The sequence below is a fragment of the Electrona antarctica genome, assembly GCF_951216825.1.
Source record: "Electrona antarctica genome assembly, chromosome: 5".
Lineage (NCBI taxonomy): Eukaryota > Metazoa > Chordata > Actinopteri > Myctophiformes > Myctophidae > Electrona > Electrona antarctica.
In genome coordinates, this window is record NC_136810.1 from 34,980,908 (window position 1) to 35,001,601 (window position 20,694).

At 41.5% G+C, this 20,694-nt stretch overlaps 1 protein-coding gene across 2 annotated transcripts; it reads right to left on the reverse strand.

Moving 5' to 3' along the window:
* Positions 1–304: 304 nt before the first annotated feature.
* On the reverse strand, positions 305–19,079 carry alpk3a (alpha-kinase 3a). 2 transcript variants are annotated; one of them, XM_079501064.1, is made up of 15 exons: positions 18,993–19,079; positions 18,390–18,649; positions 17,522–17,554; positions 16,960–17,081; positions 15,070–15,187; positions 13,457–14,927; positions 5,460–8,250; positions 4,849–4,996; positions 4,195–4,322; positions 4,071–4,106; positions 3,636–3,910; positions 3,157–3,245; positions 2,838–3,055; positions 2,352–2,400; positions 305–2,117 (listed from the first exon to the last, which is right to left on the reverse strand). In XM_079501064.1, the coding sequence occupies exons 2-15, from the start codon at positions 18,536–18,538 to the stop codon at positions 1,772–1,774; spliced, it is 5,973 nt and encodes a 1,990-aa protein (XP_079357190.1). In that variant the 5' UTR covers positions 18,539–18,649; positions 18,993–19,079; the 3' UTR covers positions 305–1,771. The 2 variants fall into 2 exon arrangements, with proteins under 2 accessions (XP_079357190.1, XP_079357191.1); XM_079501065.1 differs by lacking the exon at positions 17,522–17,554 and having other exon boundaries at positions 306–2,117.
* Positions 19,080–20,694: the final 1,615 nt, after the last annotated feature.

A 20,694-nucleotide genomic window follows, 5' to 3' on the forward strand; every position in this document is an offset into this window, starting at 1 on the left:
ACTGGATTTTTGTTATGTCTTTCGATATTGATTTTTTAAATGTATAGACAACACACCTTTTAAAGACCTTTTGTCTTTTGCTGTATATTCCATATTGTACATACATCCAACGCAATATCGCAGGAAATACTGTATTCAGATATCCACATTGAGGAATGAAGAATTTGAGTAAATTGATTTGTATTCTAATGCAGATTAAGTATGAATTCATATTGAATATAACTAATAAACGTGATTATACTTTTCCATTAATAATAATAAAAAAAGAATAGGAAAAACACTCATAATTAATATGCAGATCATTCATAAATGCAAATGTTAATACTTTTATTTTAGAAAATCAGCTGACACATAACATACCAAAGAGTGAGAGTGCACATTGTAAACCCACACATTTATTTATCTTATTCAGTCACTCACTCACTCCCTCAGGCACTCACTCAAATGTTGGCTAATTGGAAATCACAAAATTGAAATTTCCTCCTGTTGGAATTCATCAAGAAAGATAATGTGAGCTTTTTTATGTAGAACTGCTTACAAAAAAAAACAGGATTTGAATGGTTTAAGTCCCATTTATTTACACAAGCAAATATATGGAATCAGGGGAATTACTAATCTCCCAAGAAGAAAATTGTTGATAGCAACTAACCAAATGACAACACTGGCACTGAAAATGACACATTTCAACAAAGGAGTGGTCAACAGGCTTCTGAAAATCCCCAACCTACAATTTCAGCAATTTTTCCTAAGTATGTGTTTATCCCATGGTCCATGGGTCAGGTTTTAACTATAGCTAATTAAATGTGTGGAACTCATTAAGAAGCGCTCCTTATTTCTGTGAACTGGCTTGTAAATTTGAATGGCAATGAGCATGTGCCTTCAAAGATTTATTCATGTACGCCCCTCATACTTTCTCACTTACATTCACATGCAGCCCACAATTAACTAAAATAAGGGTATTTAACAGATGGAACTGCGTTTTTCTAAAAATCAACATGTACAAATTATTTTAATAAACTAAACCTTTTGTGGCAACAATGCACACAAAAATCCTTGTTAAAGAGGTGTAGTAAATCCATAGCACAACTTTACTGTAGTTTTAGGAACATGGAGCAATATTGCATAACCTGTTCTACAACTAAACATCACATGTCTAGAAATGACAACAATGCCCATGACACATAGGCCTACTGTACATACATCACAGATGTACATAGCAGACGAGGCACTCGATCCTTGCAGCTTTTAGTAATAGATACATTATGCTGGAGCGCTTCTGCGGATGAGATGATGGACATTTTTTTTATCCATCGCACACACCATCACTTAAAATCAGGGAAAAAAAATTCTGACTTCTCTACTAAAGTCAGAAGTAGCAGTGAATGTGATCTCTGGCCTCTGTGCTTTCCGAGGAGTACTTCAGAGACCTCTGCGGTTTCATCTCGAGTATTTTGTCTCACCGTGAATCTTTGGTCTGAGCTAGGCTTAAACCATGCTCATACAGTATAAACCGGTTAGTTGCCACTTGCAGTAATAACAACTGAGACATTTCACAGTAAGGTTACATAACCCACACACGTGGTGGGGTCAACGTGCAATCCCTTCTCTTTCATTCTTATTTTCTCTTGTTCACAAAGAACTTGTAGTTTTCCTGTCATTTGTTTACGTAATTCACCAACTTACACATCAAGTGCAAGTGTTACCGAAAAGAAAAAAGTAGAAACGTCACAGTGAAACGCTAGAAGCGTGAAAATGACAAGTCCTTCCTTTTCTACCTTATTTGGACAACACCAAGGGTGTTGTCATTTGTGGCTTTGGTTTCCGATTTGTTGTCCTCTGTCTGCTGAGCCTTTCTGACCACCTTTGGACTAGAACCTGCCTTCCTGGACATCTGTGGACTGGTTCCCTTCCGTTGCAGCAGGGGGCTGCTGGAGCCTGTGCCCAGCTTGCGATTAAGCATGGGGCTTCTGGAGCCCTTTGCCTTGGGTGGCTGCTGTAGACTGTCCATGGTCTTCAGGGGCCGCAGGCCAAGAAGCCCACAGTAGTAGTTACATTGATGGTGGGCCAGGAATTGTTCAATTACTTTCGGGGAGCCATCCTCCGTAAGACCTTGGTAACTGGAAAAACAGAAGCCGCTATTTAATGGGACTGTGATTAAGCACTCATTTTGAATTGAATTCACACACATGCACGCACGCACGCACGCACGCACGCACGCACGCACGCACGCACGCACGCACGCATGGGTCGCACACACACACACACACACACACACACACACACACACACACACACACACACACACACACACACACACACACACACACACATGGATTGAATTAAATACAAACCCTTTTGATTTGGTCACAACTCTAATATTAGTAAGCTTTCCTCCAACACCTGTGGGACAAAACAAATGCAGAAATGTATAAATAAATAAATAAGATAATAGATAATCCAGATTGTAATTGTTACAATTAATAGTTTGTTCAAATAACAGGGGATGTCACTCACACAGTCTCTCCATCTCTTTAGTAAACAGAAAATAAATGTTCAGGTCAGGATGCCAATTTTATCCAATAAGGAGAGAGAACTCAAACAGGTAACAGGATAAACAAGGCAAATTTGAAGTGATGGGGGGGCGTTTCCTCTCCTGATTGGATTAAATTCGTATCCTGAACTGAAAATGTAGAGAGACCACTGTACCACTGGTGAAAAAACAAACACTCCGTAGCAGTGATTGCTATCAGAAAATACAGTATAGGTATTTTACATTTATATTTTCCATTTTCAGAGTTAAATGTGTTGTATAGTAGCAGCAGTATTAGTAGTATTACCCTCCAGCTGAGTGACCAGTAAGTTGCCATGGGTCCATTGATGGAGCCAGTGTTGGAAAGTGCAGCATTTCTGCTCCACCTCAGAGATGGTTCTGGTGACCAGCCTGCCTTTAGCATCCATTAAACAGTACTTCAGGAATACATCGTTTAGTTCACTCTCCACGGTGGCATATGGTACAGAGTTTGCTGGACGATACATCAGGTACTTAGGAATTACTCTGTAGGCACACAGAAGAAAAGGTCGATAAGCACAAGATGCTCCTTTTTACATGCTTTCTTGCATTCTGCAACTTTACTTTAAGCATTCAATGTTACTTACTCTAGTGCACAGCCAAAGTTCTCAGGCACTCTAGCTTCAGCAGCAAATATTTTACAGTATTCCCGAATCATGTTTTGAACTTTGCACTCCTGGAAAAACAAATCATGTCACAAAATGTAATTACAATATATTAAATACACATCATTGTTCGTTGTATGCTGCAGTTGGTTGGTTCTAATCGACATCTCGCAGGCTGCATCATTGGTATATTTTCATTTATAAAGCCATTCTTGGTGACCTTCCTCCTTACATTTCCTCCAAATTTAATTTGGTAAAAAATTGTCTAAATCTCAGATCTAAAAAACAAAAAAAACACTAAGGTCACCAAGAGGTCAATAACATTTATTACATCACAGAAACAATTTGCTTAATAGTTTGGTGTGCAAATATCTTTATGCAAGCGTGACAGTAGTGTGTTGTATCTATCACTCAATGCTCAGTGTGTTCTGTAGACGTGCACGGTGCAATCAAACACTTACTTGCTTAGTAATTTCTTGGTTTCTCTCTGTCAGGCTGTTCCCCTCATTGGTCCCATACGCAATTGGGTTTTTAATTTTGATGATACAGGTGCTTCCAGACTCAAATATAGGATCCAGGCCATAAATGACCTTTACCTTGCTGGCCTTGTGAGCACATCCCTCCCCAATTTGTGTCACCTCGGTCATGATGCGGCCAAAGAACCTTTCACCCCAGGAGCCAGTGTCTGCAAGGCCTTTAGCAAATAGCATAGGGATCATTTCTATCTCCTCTCCAACTGCAAAGAAGAGAAATTTACATTTATCAATAACATTTCATTTTATTCCAATGTCCAGATTCAAGGGTTGTACACTTTTTGTTGTGTATTTTAAATAACATTCTAGGAAATAAGTGTCTCATGCTGTTAACAGCTAAATCCCACCAGGCAGGAGATTTACCTTCCAAATCGTCTTTTAGCAGGATCTCAGACATAACTGTAAAATATGAAATGCAGAGTCAGTACGGGGGGGAAGTCACTTAATATCAGATCTATCAATCACATTTGCAGTAGGCCTCATTTACTGTCAACGCTGAGTAGGAAGTCAGTGGTGTCAGTCCCATATTCGTTAGTGATGGTGCAACCATACACCCCACAGTCTAGGCTGGATGCTTGGACAATAGCCAGTGCGACTTGGCTTTCATCTCCTCCACTGGTAGGGGGAAAAATAACAGGGAGAAACACATGGGTCTGGATGAGCTCATTGGAAATGCACCTGCTCTCAAGATTGTGCACCCACAAGAGGGCAGTGTGGGACAAATGGTATATCCGTGATTAAGGGAGGGAGTTTTCTGCTGACACAGCAGCCAATAGCACATATATAGACCTTTAATGCCCTCTGGAGGTTGTGTGTCTCAGCTTACATGGTCTGTGTCTGGCCAGGACATTACCTCTATATGTCACAGCTGTGGGGTTCATAGTTACATGATCTCGAGAGCTCTTCAGCGAAAAGGGGACTGTGACACTGTTATAGGATGCACTCAGTGGCCTACCTAAAATGTGTTCATCCTCTGTAGATTATGAGGAATTCTCACATTCATAGCATTGGTGCAGCTTCTGCATAGAGCATTTTGCTGGCAATTATAGAGGTGGCTTACATTAGAGTGATCGTGGGGCTTTGCTTTGGTAGTGGGTGTGATTATAGACACATGGAGTTATTTTCTTGGCCAGGGATTTACCTTCGTTTGACCTCTAGTATTTCCTCTTCATCTCTGTACCATTTAATTGTGCAGTCACTCAGCACGTTGAAGAACTGGCACCAGAGTTTCAGGTGTCCAGAGGCATCTGGGAAGGGCTCCCCCCTGATCTTGCGAATGACCTGAGGAGCTGGTGGTTTGTGACAGAGAGGGGGCCATCAGAAATCACAAGGTAAATATATACTGCACTAGAGAGTGGAGACTTTCTAATATTTCCAGTTCCTCAAGCTGCAATACACTGACCAGCAGGGGCGGTAAGAGTACTGTTTCTTCAAGTAGAAGTATTATTACTTCGCTTGAGTTGAAAACTACAAGGAAAAGTTCTAACGTAGCTCTTTGGAAGACTACTTTTGAGAGACAATTACTTAGTTTTACATGTGATAACAGTTAAATCCTGAAAGCACATGAAAAAACTGTTCAATGACAGTATTGTATTACTTTCCACCCCTGCGTGTACATGCCTATAAATATTGACAGAAAAAAAAGAGAAAAAACTCACCTACAGGTCAAGACAAAGTCAATGGGAAATCTGTGAAACTATAGAGAGTTACACAACCACAACAGATGGAATTCAGACCATATGAGCACTTTACCTTTGAATGGGTCCAGCTTCTGCTTCTCTTCTGGCTCCTCCTTTGGAGCCTCTTCCACAACCGTGGGCACCTCCAGAGTAGCCTTTCGGCGGCTCAGCAAAGGGGAGCGCTTCTCCATTGGTGGGGTATGTTGTACCATGGGCGCCTGTAGTAACGCTGCCCTGCGAGCCTGGCTGGGTGACATGTACGGGGCTTCCTTCTTGCTTTGGGATTCCAGGGAGCCCACAGGGGCCTGAAGTGATGCTGCTCTGCGAGCCTGGCCAGGTGACATATATGGGGCCTCTTTTATTCCTTGGGATTCCTGGGTGCCTGTGGGGGCCTGCAGTAATGCTGCTCTGCGAGCCTGGCCAGGTGACATGTATGGGGCTTCTTTTATTCCTTGGGATTCCAGGGTGCCTGTGGGGGCCTGCAGTAATGCTGCCCGTCGAGCCTGGCTAGGTGACATGTATGGGGCTTCTTTCATGCCCTGGGATTCCAGGGTGCCTGTGGGGGCCTGGAGTAATGCTGCTCTGCGAGCCTGGCCAGGTGACATGTACGGGGCTTCTTTCTTGCCTTGGGAGTCCAGGGCACCTACGCCAATAGCTATGCCCTCTCCCTCCTCGCTTTTCGATTTGGGGATGAAGATTTTGCGTCGCGCCCCAGAGGCCAACTCCTCCGGCGTGGCAGAGCGGATGACCGACAGACTGTCCCTCCGTTTCAGCCGGGGGCTGCTCTCACAGGAGAGGGAGGTCGGTGTCGATCCCCCACTGAGTTCCTCGCCAGTATTGTCACCCTGGGAGTCACCCACGGTGATGGCAGGGACAGACATTGCAGCCTGAGTGTCTGATCCTGGAGCAGTTTTGAACAGAAATCTGCGGAGACTGGCTGGACTCAGCGATGGAGGTGTGGGGTTTTTAAAGCCCAGTCGGTCAACAGAGGGTTTATCTCTGTGGAGCTCCTCAGCAGTTGTATCAGGATATGTTCTGGACTCATTGATGGGTTTATCCATTCCAGTTTCATTGACAACTGTAGTTTTTGTTGTTTTAACCAGTGTGAAGACATCTGGGGTTGCCGCTGTTGACATTTTAACTCTAGTTCCCACAGAGGGGCTGTTCTCTATTATATTCTCTGTTATTGCTTCTCTGTGTTTTTCCTTCCTGTGAGTTTCATCAGACTCAAGGGTAGTTTCAAGATCATGTCCTACTCCTTGCAGTATCCCATAAGGATCTTGTGTTTGCGTATATTCAATTTGAGTGGGCAGTTTGACTCCTGGTGGGCTATCATTACAAGTGATAGAGATCGGTGGGATCACAAACAATGGCATTTTGGGAACTTCATCTATCTTTGGGGTATCTAAGACAGGAGGATTTATGGGTACATTAATATTATCCCCAAAGTTGCTGTCATCAGCAAAGGAAACATTTATAATAGGAAGTGTTGAATAGCCCCTCTGAAGGACCTGCTCACCGGGGTGTGTATTTGGCTGCTCTCCGTTATGTATCTCTATTTTGTTGTCTACTTTCTTTTCTTTTCTTTTCTTTATGTGTGGGAGCTTGTCTTCATTTGGTAGACTTTTCTGTGTGGTTCTAATGCCTTCAGTCATTGGAGAAATGTCCATGTTATGTTTTGAGACTCTTAGGTCTTGCATAGCAGTTGCGTCATTTCTTTGAGAAATGAGAAGCTCTGAATCTGATTGGTTGGTTAGTGGCAGCACAGACTCTATGACCTCAGGGTCAGTCTCCATTATTTCAATTTGCGGGAATATTATTTGATCATTAACCCTTACCTCTGGTGCTATTACTTTAATATCAGGGATGTCTGCAATTGCAGAAGTGAACACTTTTATTTCTGGAATAGTCGGCACATCCAAGTCTCTCTCCCTGCCATCTTGATTTGTCACCATAGTGGGTTCTTCAGATCTATCAACGTTGCCTCCCTTGCATTGTGTCTCTGATTCGCTCGATTCGCCCAAGTCCTCTGCTTTTATCGGAGTCAATCTGTCTTTCTCTGTTTCAAACCCTCTGTCAATAGTAAGGGTCTGCAGATCATTTTCTTGTGAACTGTAGCTATTCCCTTCACTGCTCTCAACTTCTGAAAGTGCCTGGTCTGGTATTTTTAGACTGTTAACGTCTAAATCATTCTCAAAAGCAGAAGTGAACACTTCTTTCAATGCACATCCTTCATCATTTCCTTCCAATGCTGACGTAGAATTATTTTCTGCATTGAGATCATGGTTGTCTATGTTGTCAACTACTACAGGAGTGCACGTTTTTAGTGTTTTTAGGCCATCATACTCTAACCTTTCTGGGGATACAGTGGCAAGGAATTCTGCATTCATTCCCTGAGCAAGTTGGCCACCATCCATTTCAGCTTTGATATTGTCATTGTTAACACTGTCAGGTGTTGTGGTGTTCTCATCCATTATCAGAATAACTGGCACCTTAATTGGTAACTTAGAATCACATGTCTCTTTGAGAGAAGCCATTCTCCATTCATCAAACCCGGTACTATTTATATTTGGACATGGCTGTACCTTTGATTTCACTTCGTCATTCTCTTGTTTCTGCACAGGACTTGGATACTGATTTACTTGTGTCTCCAGGTCACCGCCAAGATCGTTGATGTGAATCTTCTTCTTGTGCAAAGTTTCAGTCAGATTTTCTTTGGGCGAGATAATAGAACTAGGAAGACCCGGATTCATTGCTTCCTCTGCTGTGGCTTTGTGATCAGGCCCTGGTGAATCCATAAGGACCGTTGGTATTGGTTCCGGTGCAGGAACAACTTGGATGATGTTCTGGGAGTCTTGTGCAACCTAAAAGGAATTAAACAAATATTTTAGATCACATTCATACCTGTGCATCATAATCATTGTTTAATAATGAACTCAATGAAACATACCATAAACTCACTACAGATTCTGCTCTGCATGCAAAAATAAATAAATAATATGATTTATTTTTGGGCTTCTTTATGCCTTCTATTATTGATACAGCAAAGGCAGTCGGGATCGGAACTCGAACCCGCAACGCACTGTCAGACTACATTGTATCCTAGGTGCCTGGACCACTACGCCAGCGGTCTTGGTTGCAAAGTCTGTTTTTGAGGTGCACTAGACCCTCCTATATATTCAACTATATGTCGATTTTCGTCTTACACAAACATTAAATTCCCATTGACAATGAATGGAATTACGCCATGTGGACGAGCAAATCGGCTATTTTTGTGCTACACAAAGATTAATTTCCCTTTGACAATGAATGGAGCATTTACGTCATATTTAGACGAGCTAATCGGCTGTTTTTGTCCTACACAAAAATGTAATTCCTATTGACGATGAATGGATGATGTGCGATGATAAGCGTGCCCCTCACTTCACACAGGTGTGATTTTTATCATTTTAATTTGACAGGCAGGCCTGATGCAGAGCCTATTGCAGACAAACACTACAAATGTTTCCATTTGGCATGGCTAACCTTGAGGTGTGTAAAATGTATTAGTAGTAATTTTCAACATAAAGATGAAACCTAAGAATAGTAGCAATGATTGAAAATGTGGGGAAATATGTTATAACACATCAACTTGTTGTCAGAACACAATAAAGTAATTGTGCCTCAGTGTTAATTGAACTGTGAGGGAAACATTTCAAATTCAACCCAAACTAATTAACACGTTTCATATCCCCACCCAGGCTGGTAGGCCAAGGGCAGGGCAGATTATATTTTCACTACTATATCTGTCCGTGTCTGTCCATCTGTAAACAGCTAATCTCAGGCACTGCTGGACAAATCGATGTGAAACTTTGTAAGCAGACTCCTGGTAGGCCAAGGGAGAACCTCTGCCTCAAAGTTATCAAATTGGCCTATAGGCTATAATAGCACAATGTAAAATAAATAAACTTATTCCATTCCGATTGACTACGATTGGCTTCCAAAGTTTTCCGGAGTGGCCTGTTTTGCACAAGACGACCAACGTGAAGTGGACATCACGGCCACTTGACACCTTGATTTTAACCAACTCCAACAGCACGCACACACAACACAAGCCTTTTTGTTACTCAGAGAATGAAAAATGGAAACAAATGACGCTTACATGTCCATTTGGTTCCATTTGTAACCTCACAGAGTAAAATGAACACTGGTAAATTGGCGCTTGAGAGGTCCCTGCATGTGTAGGCTACATGTAATTGGGTGTATGTGCCACAGTGCCAGCAAAGAAAATAGGCTAAGCCCCCGAATTAACATTTTAGTCAACAAACTGCATTCAATACCGCACGTGACATTCCAGCCTACAGCTGACCGGCCACAATGGAGAAATAATTTATCTTAAGATCTGGATTATGAAACTCTGGTGGTTCTTGTGCTTCAGTTTACAAAGGTGTGCAGAAACACTTTAGATGCTTTAATTGATGTTGTAGCGCTTCATTACTCTGAGCTGGAAATGGAATCAAGTAGCCACAGTAGCCTGTGCCAAGACAACTATAGCTCACGTGACGTGAGGAGTGAGTATAGCGACCGAGTCTTTTTCTGTTGCGCTAAAATATTCATTCATTAATTGATAAGATAGATAGGCCTACAACTAGGCTACAAATCAGCAAGAGTCACTGCTTTAACTGAATTTTCAAATAAATATTTCAACAATGTATGTTTTCATTTTAAGATATCCTTTATTTCCAATTGCTCTATAAATAAAATGTGGGGTCGCCAAAAATGTCCCCCATAAAATGGGATCATGGCATAAAAAAGTTTGAGAACCCCCTTGGCTAACTAAAAACTCTCACACTCTTTTTTTCCCCCCTTTTTTCCTCCTTTTTCAAATCGGCCTCATGGTGGTGCTATAACAGATTGCAACACAGCCCAGGGGGTAGGCAACCCATGGCAGAGATCTGTGCTCATAGGAGCACACTATTCTTTGCTGGTGTTAAAGCATATTGAATGGGTAAATCCCCTTTGGAGTGACTAAACTGGTGGGAGGTTTAAAGTATGCATTCACCTGTTGGGTGGAAACAGCAGGGGAAAGGGAAATTCCCACATGCTTGAAACAGGTGTGGTGTTTCAAAGTGTGCAAAGTGCACTGGCTAGTGACTGAATGAGCTCCATGGAAAGGGACCATTATGTCATTCCACATGGGTTACTTATTCACTCGCCAAGTTATTTATGGTGCACATGTTATACGATGTATAATAAATAACCAGTTTAATTTTAACTTTAAGTTGTCAACAAGACATCAATGGAGATATTCCTTGGCTAAGAAAATATAATTCAATCTCTACAATACAGAAATACGTATTTCCCTGTAACCTCATCATTGATAAATCATACTATTAATCAAAGTTAACACAGACAATGCAGCCTGTTTTTATTGCTCTTGTCACTAAATATTATGGGTAAGGGTAACACAAATTTAAGCCCTCTGTGATGTCATTACAATATGATTGGACAAGAGAAACCAGCAATTAAACAGAGGTCACTGCTTTCAATGGAAGGGAACTGGAGTCACATTCCGTCTAAAATAACTAAAAAATAAAAGAGAGACAGCTAGCACTTATTTTAACGGAAGTCCCTCTTGTGAGCAAACGCTCTTCAGGTGAATGATCCAAGTTCCTCCAACAACACAGCCATAAAGTATATTATGATAATATCAACATACTGTATGGGGGAAGTCACAGTTCCACATTATGTAGAAAACCGGTGCTTGGCAGCAGGTGCAAACCAGTGTGTGAACAGAGTGGAGAGAGTGTGGAGAAGCTAATTTTACTCAATGTTCCTCTAATCCACAAACTAGACATTATTTAGTTAACCACCTAAAGCCTATTATACCTTTTTTAATAGTTTAAATAGGGAAAATAGACAATGTAGCTGTGCTATTTTCACAGAATGTTTGACTATTTCTGGCAAATGTTGCTGAATAATACTCTATTATGACAACATGCCCAGCATAGGGAGGTTCATGTGGTTCAAGAAAATGATTGCCATTCAACAACTTTAGAGGTTTGAAATGTACACCTAACCCTTTATAAACAATTACTGTACCCTGTCCACCACAAAAACTAATTTCACCCACTCTTTAACTTTGTAAATCTGTGATGTGACAGTGACAATAAGAGATGTGACACATTTCATAGACTGCAGAGACCAAATAAGTTAACTCAAAATGTAAGGCTGGTTTGCCATGAAACTTGCTGTGCACATTCATGCTCCCCAGAGAAGGAACCCTTGACCTTTTCTCTTTTGCCACCTTCAGGCCAAATTGTCTTTGCGTGCAAGACATCTCATATTCTAATTCTATTCTATCCTATTGATAACCTTAAACCCACATCCCATTTTAGCCCCACCAGTGAGACGGATCTGGATCTCAATAATGGCTAGTAGGTTGGTCCAAAGGAGCAGCCCAGCCTCTCGGAGTCTGCTATAAGGGCTTTTTAATACCCAAACAATGTTTGGTCATACAGACATTTCCGTCATAATGTTGATGTTCACTCATAACATTAACATTGGAGACTACACTCAGCCTGCAGGGACTACAGATGAAAATGAGCTTCTGGCTAACTCTGGCACATTTACATGGATATGAAAACTGATGTGTTGATTAATATGCATTGTCCCTGATTTAAAGAAGAAGAAGAAAAAGTGTCACAGATTGAATCCTAAATAAAATGTCTAATATAATAATTCAACAATTTAACCAACAGCTTTCATTACTATGCATGTACAGTAAGGGCTAAATGATCACAGCATTATGATAGTCATTCCTTACACATAAAACATGAAATAATCCTTAAACCTCACTTATAATATATTGCACACAGTAGCTTATTGGAAACAACAGAGTTTCAAGCTTAAAAGACAATCCAACGGCTTTAGAGTTGAACTATTGATAATATACTACTAGGTACAAGGCACAAACTAGCACTCTGCAAATAGAAATCCTTCCTCCCTCCACTTCAGATGAGAAAGAGGTTTATTTTAAGATGTGGGGGTCAGCAAAGAATTTGGCCAATGTGAAGAGGTCCTTGATTCATGCCGAGACCCGCTTCAGACTCGACCAACTCACCGGCCGTACAACCCACTCTCTGCATAATTGGCTCAGTTTGTAATGTCAGAATCACCTCTGACATTCAAGCTTCACAACTACCTGAAACATGAGATACTGCACCACAATCAACTTTAAAGATTGCTTCATTAAATAATATTGTGTAGTAGATGTAGTTTAGACTATATTTACACATACCCACCCACTGGTGCAATAACAATAATGGTTATTCAAAGTAAAAAAGTAAATACAATAAAACAACTCAACTTCTAATATTTACAGTGTTTACAAGTGTCTTTACAGGAAAACAATCCCAGGTCACTTGTAATAAGCAGACTTGGCAACCTCTATGCCTCTATGATAGTACTGTAGTATCTATTAAACCCTATATACTGTACGTATTGGCCAGGGTCTTCCAGGTGCCTATACTAGTCCCACTCCATTTTTCCCTCACCAAAATATTTGCAGAAAATAGCTGATCTACAAGCTCTGGTAGATTGGCTATTTTCGCCAAATGTTCGACACTGAATAGGGACTGTAGGGTCCATCAATCCATCCATCCATTAATCCATCCATATAAATAGTTTGTGCTTAGATGCATAACTTCCAACTTGTGCCCTGTCGCTGGTTCCTTATTTGCCCTTGCTATGTTGTGCGTGTCTGTGTTTGTGTGAGTGGGAGAGGGGGAATGTCTCGAGTGACGCACTTAGGTTGCACACTCACATGTCCATTCAGGCTGACTCATTCACCCCCTCACTGCCACTGTTCTGTAGTTGAATGTTTCTGTAATTGTTTTGTTCATAATCTACCATACACACTGTATGTACAACTAGAAAGTGCAGTTCATACATAGTTTGCAATGCACCGTTTGGGCTGAAGGCCTGAGGAAGCTCATTTCACGTCTTGTTGTCACACAAATGTGCAGCCTATAAATAACTCCTGCTCAAAACATGGTCTCCATGTTTGTCAGTCAACAAGGCACAACTCACCTCTTTGATGGCTGGAGCACCTGGCATGGCTACTGCTTTGACCGGACCTGGCCTGTCCACCTCCACAGACACATCCATTGGTTCCATTGCCTCCTTAGCATCCTCTGTCCCCTGTTGTGTGCTCTCTTGTAGTTCTTGATGAGTTGGAGTGAAGTCTGCGTATAAAATACGTGCCACATGTGGCGTTAAGAGCGACACTTGTTGTTCCGTAACCACAGTGTTTGAAATCTCCTGTGCCTGACTCAGCTCCATGGGCACGTCTTGTGTAATATGTTTTGGAAGTTCTAGTTTGCGCTCTGGTTGTGGTGGGGTTTCTGGTTGAAGTATTTGCGATTGAACCGGAGAGAACGGCTGATCAACCTCTCTCTCCTCGTATTTCTTATGATCATGAATGTCCTTCTTATTCTTACCAAAGAAGAAATCTTTGACTGAGTGGAGCACAGAGGAGATGGAGGCCTGGATGTGATGATCCTTATGAGGCTTACCATCCTTTTTAACATCTAGGACATTGCTTTGTGATGCCTCCGACAGCCTTTCGTTGTTATTCTCTCTCTCAATCTCCAATTCCTTCTCTCCTCCTTCATGCATGTCTGCTAGTGAATTTTCTCTTGCCTTTGCATCCCTCTCTGGACCGTTTCTCTCTTGCTCTCTTTCTTCTTTGTTACTGGCATCTACAATAGAAGTATACTTCTCTGTAGGTTTCTCCACATGAGACAATGTCTTTTTCTCCTCAGATGTATCCTTCTCTGGAGGTTTCTCCACATGAGATAATGTCTTTTTCTCCAGAGACGTATCCTTCTCTGGAGGTTTCTCCACATGAGATAATGTATTTTTCTCCAGAGACGTATCCTTCTCTGGAGGTTTCTCCACATGAGATAATGTCTTTTTCTCCTCAGATGTATCCATCTCTTTAGGTTTCTCCACATGTGATAAAGTATTTTTCTCATCAGGTGTTTGAGAATGAATAGTCTCTGCAAGAAAATGCGCCAAGCCTATCCCTCCATCATATGAGTTTTCACCTCCATTTCCCATCATATTAATTCTGTTATTACTGCTGCTGCTACTGCTGCTGCTAAGTCCTGCATCTACACCATTCACAATCTTTATCTTCTTTTTGGCCAATGTTTCTTTGTCCATCTTGTCTACATCATTGTCTGTGGACGTTACAGGTGCTGCTGCCTCCTCACCTCCAGTGCTGAGCCCGTTAGGTACTGGAGCAGCAGGCTCCTCCTGTGATGGGATCGGTCTCTTCCGCAGGCCCTGCACTTGCTGAACATTCTCCTCGCCCTTCTTCTTACTCTCCTCCAACTCCCTCTTCTTGTTTTCTGCTTTCTGCTTCAGCTTAGCAAAGAACCTCTGATGGATCTTGTATTCACTCATGGTGCCAACCTCCAAGACTCCTGAGCAGGAGACAATGCCCTTGCTGTTGTTGGCGGAGGCCTGATAGATTGCCGCGTCATCCAACGTACAGCTGAAAAGAGAAAATATCATATTCACAAATACATAATGATAGATAAAATGTTAACATATCAATCAAAACTATTAGCATATATAGTTTAACTACTTTTTTCTCATACTCTCATTTCTCATTTTCTCAATACTCATACTCATACTTGTAAATATGAAGGATGTGAGTCTTTCCATTGCGGCGAATCTCATATTTTGGGAGCCCACAGTACCGGTCCATCTCCGTATCATCTTTATACCACTTCAGATCTGGAGCTGGATAACCTGTAGAGTACATGTAAAGCATTACTAGAACACTACTAAACCCACTATTGCCTGGTGTAGAGTGATTTATCACAAATCCAGCCTTTATTTGCCCTGGGACAGCGGAGTAATGAAAGGAGGGTGATATGCTTGCACTGATTGGACAGTGCAAGCCGTGTCTTCCATCGGGGGTTATACGGGAGCGGACTAATCAGCACAGCTAAAGGGCCTGAATTGGCATTGTGAGCGACGTCACTCAATTCAGCATGTTCAACATGGATGAGAATAGAGACCTATGACCAGGATATCTGCGGAATGGCAAGGCTGGAACTTGGAAGCCAGCAGTACCTGTGTTTTCAACCAAGTCCCTCCCCACAGTGTCTGGGAATCCCAGCAGGACTACCATTTCATTTGGCGGGGGCCGGGGCAGGTCCTCAATCACATGAACCCTAGTGTCCCTATTCTGGGAATGACATAATAGGTGTCTGTCAGTCTGTCACAACTCACAAATAGGTGAAAATTGGCTATTTTTCCTCAAAACTAATTGGTGTAGACTAGGGAAGAAAGGAGGGGAGTAAGTATAGACACCTGTCCTGCCGGACCCTGGTCAATGAAGTATAGGGTTTAAGTGGTTCATATATTATTCAATGAAAGTGATGATGAAATGCTATTTTCACCTTGTCTTTGTGAATAAATAAGGCTATGTTATGTAATAATCAAATTATCAACGGACATTCCTCGTTGCCCAAGCTTATCCAAACATGGGCTGGCATATCAGCCAACGCTGCCAGGCTAATAGTACTGGCTGATAATCTACATACTGTACACTACAGCACAAGGAATTGTTATATTACATTTTAATCGGTTATATTTTTCACATTGGTATCCATTGGCAAAAATGGATGACTATTTAAAAGAAGAAATCTATAACGATTTGGATTGAAGATGTTTCGGGCTGTTGCATCATTACTGTCTGTATGACTGTCCTACTTGAATTTGTAAGTACCGGTATAACATCTTGTAAAACCTGCTTCAGTGGGCTGTTTTCACCAACATTGTGTCACCAGGATTTTCCACATGGAGGAAAGCCTTGTTATCATTCCAAACTGACTAGTGTGAGCTGGTCTAGGCCCGAGTGGAATAGTAAGAGAGTGGCGACACGCTTTGATCTCACCGCAAAGCGGGTGACTATGGGCTATAGTTCCAAACATTGGAACTATCCTATTGAGAAAGAATGAGCACTTCCGCATTCCATTGTTACAATGGGAGTCAACGCTAGTGTCGCCACTCTCATACTATTCCACTCGGAAACATGATTACTAAATGATTATAAATACCAAAGGAAACGATTTTACCAAATAAAACAAATTATGACGCCTCTGGCCAAGGGGAATGAATTTGGAAGAACACAGGCGCTCTTGGTTTCTGTTCTTGTTTCCACCCACCTGGTGACACAGAGTTATATCTGCTCCAGGTCGGATCCCAAAACTGCTGTTGATACCAATCTAGTGTGCACTGTTACATTAGCCTACATTTGCAATGCATCTCACAACAAGGACAACAAGAACTGTATGATTCCATTCAAACCTTATAAATTATATCCACCATTATCAACTGACACTTAAAACAATGGGCTTCTGTCTTCTGTTGTGACATGAAATTAACCACATCCTGTCTCTGTCTGTGTCTGACACCGTGGCCTCATGATGCTGTAGTGTAGAGACAATCTGAAACCATTCCATCACATGACCAAATGGCAAGGAACAAAAGTGTGGTTTTCAATGCAGCCTTACCTGACACAACACAGGTGAACTTCACATTACAGTTTTCTGACACTGCCTTTGATTTCACGGTGCTGTCAAAGGATGGCTGTATGTCCTCTGTCAGCTGTGCCATCACAGTACATAATGTACTCCTGGAGGGGGAAAACTGTTTAGAGAATGTTCTTCAATTGAATGTTGCTGCTATCAAAGCAATAATTACTCTGCAACATCTGAGTAACTTCTCAGTACAGTCTACAGTGCATTCCAATTACTTGATTATTCAACTGTGATTAAGAGGAAAGGGAGGAAAGATGTTAATTTCAATTAAAAGTCGGAAGAGACATTGAAATTAGATTTTCCTCAGGTGTTGGACAGGTGACACAGTTACATACAACACGAGACATCAAACAAGGCAAGGCTGGAAATCAAAAACTGAAGTCAATATTCATCAATAAAACTGAACTCATCATTTGACAACATTGCTTACGTCATGGTTAAAAGGTGTGCAGGTTTGCTGTTTCATTTATGGGCTCAACTGGGAGGTGTTGTTAAGATGTTAGTTGTGGAGGAATGTTGTAAAAGTATTGATTACCTCTTAGGCCTGTAGTGAGAATAGCGTGAATAGCTATTCAGAGAGGAGGCAAATAAAGGGAACTCATCAGTTACCTACGTTGACAGTTATCTACGTCTGTTATTGTTATGCTTTCAAGGAATTCAACCTTGTGAGATGCAAATAAGGAGTGATTTATTATTTTACATTCTTAAATAGCTTCAAATTGTGTTTACATATGATAGCCTCCGAATTTGAAAGATATGATCACACTAGATTGTTGTACTTATACACTATACACCAAATTATAACTGAATAACTCTTTTATTGTATGGTTGTGTTTGTGGTTTCATCATCTGGAAATAAATTACTAAATCTGAAAAAAACTTTTCCTAGTTTGACATTTTTAACCTACTGGGGACATTCTAAATAGATTGTATTGTAAAAATCACACCCGTGTGAACTGAGTGGTGCAGTGACGTCACACACTAACCATAGCAACCATGCTCACATGTACGTGGGGCCACGTACAGGTACACAGGTACACACATACACAGGTACATACAGACAAAGCTGGTTGTTGGAGTGGTTTGCACCACTCAAAAATAAATAATAATAATAATAATAATAATAATAATAATAGAAATTGTTCTGTAATCCATTGAAGAATTATTCCTCCGTTAGGACACATATTTGCTAATTTACCTTAATTTATACTGTTCCATACAAAGTCGTTGGTGACACTGCTATGTATGTATGATGAGGCTTTGCTATATTTTACCACTACATTATTGAAAGCATTCCATCACCTGGTCAAACAGCTGTCATTGGGCACCTTTTAATACGTTTTGAAGAGATGAACACTGACTTACACGTGGAGTACAGATTCATAAATAATAAAATAATCTACCTGTTTTCAGGCCTGACATTGGAGAGATAAGTATTGCGAGGCCCAATGGCCTCTGTGCGGCCATTGGGAAGGCTGCTCTCCTCTTCACTGAAGCTGCTTGTCCTCCCATTAGCAGAGTAAGAACGGGGCATTGGCCGTCTGGAAGTCATTGTCCGTGGAAATAATTCACAAAAATGGAACCCCCAAAGAAAGAAATGCACCACGATACAACTCCTTAGTGCCCTGTTTTGAGTTGAAGTGTGTTATCCATGAAAAAGCCACTAAGAAGGAACAAAGAAAAGTTACATATTACTTACAGGAACTTTAATAAAAGCTATATAATTAAATAATAATAATAAAGTTACACTATGTAAATGGGTTAATACATAATTGTTTAATACAAATATTATTGAACTAAAAGACAGAGCTCACAGCCCATACTGTTCCTGTTTGAACAAGAAGAGCACTTGAATTGGAAGAACTTATAAATAGGATCAAATATTTTTCTGTTGAAGGGCTGTAAGCACATAACATAACCCTGAGACATTCAATTTATCTTGAAGATATTAACCTGAAGTTAATGTACACCAGACAGAATAAAACACTGTAAATTGACCAACTTACCATTGAGATCTTTTCTGTGTTCCTTTGGGTGCATTAGTCCAACAGTTCTCTGCAATTGTCAATCCCGGCCACACATGTGTTGGCAGCAGGGGTCTATTTATAGCAGGCCTACAAATAGGTGCAAGTACACATCACACTTTCTGCAACTAGCCATAAGACTTACTTACATAGATGCCAAAAAGATCAAATAAATGAATAGAGCTGTGGTTCTGAACCATTTTCATGCCAAGGACCCCCATTTAAAAATATTTTGTGCCATGGGACCACCATAAGAGAGGATTTGTGATCTATTTATTTATTTATTTATTTTATAGACTATCTACAAGCTCACATCGCGAGTTGTACGCTTTTAGATTTACTATTTTTTAATAGCCAAAAAATAGGAAGGAAATCATGTAAGGAGATAAAAGGGGAAAAGAAACATATTCACTAAGGGGGAAAGGGGGTGGATTCAGATTTTACGGGGGCCAGTTTCGAATTGCAGCCATCCGTATAGGTGCCCTTTGAGAGCGGTTTTGAAAGAGTCAAGGGATTCGCATGTCTTGATGGCTGTTGGTAGGGCGTTCCACATTTTGGTGGCATAGGAGCGAAATGAATTTAGTTAGTCCCTTATTTGTGCTGAATCTGGGTTGCACATGGTTTGTTGAACTCCCTCTGGTGTTGTGGGTGTGAACTTTGTTGACATTAAGGAAGTATTTAGACAGGTACATGGGTATCATGGTGGTGTAGCGAATCTTGTGGACCAGACCCATTGCAAGATGCTGTACTCTGTCGTCAATTAACCCCAAGCCATTCCAGCCTGTCAAAGTGGGCAGGGGTGAGGTGGGTTTGGGGAGTGAGGCCAAGTAGTATCTTGTTTTGGTAGATTTGGTCATGTAAGTGGTGATGGCTTATGTCTATGTGTCAGGGGTGGGCAACTTTGATGATGGAGAGGGCCACTATATATTTCAACATAATACTGTTGGCAAAAACCTCATGTCTCTGTTTTATAACTTATTTAGTAATTAATGCCCTACACAAAAGTAGCAATAATAGCCGATCTACAAGGTCAAACCGTTTTGAGCTTGTAGATCTGCTATTATTGCACACATCCGCCTCGTTGACGGCAGACTGCTGGGCGAGCGCTGGCACTTTGGCATGGGGGGTCAGATCAACATGGAATGAATTCTGTACTGGCCATATAAGGAGCATGTCTTGAGTGTACAGGGCCGCACTGCACTAATAACTTTGGGGCAGGCCCGTCTAGAGTTTGAAATTTGAATGGACAAAAAGGAGACATCGAAAAGGAAGGATGGATGGGGAAGGATCAACATATGGAATGTCAGAACAGGTTCTGAAATATATCCATATATGGAGATCTAAGGGTTTGAGGTCAGATGTAGAGTTGCTGGCCAATAGTGATGACATCAGGGTCTCCACATCTCCATCCCTGATGATGACACATGGGGTGCGTTCGGAAATGCGCCCTGAACGCACTGGTGTGCTCTCTTGTCGTTCGTTTATTCAGTGCACTCGGTGCATTGTCGTTCGAAAATCCAGTGCGCTGCGCACCGGGTGTGCCGAGTGCCCGCACTGAGCGACCCTACCCTGAAGCTGGGCTTGTCCGGTGTCGGCAGTGTGAATGCGTCACAGCTGTGGTCGTTCGTAAATAAGGCACACTGTGACGTCACCGCCCATCACACTCAACAAACTGACCACATTC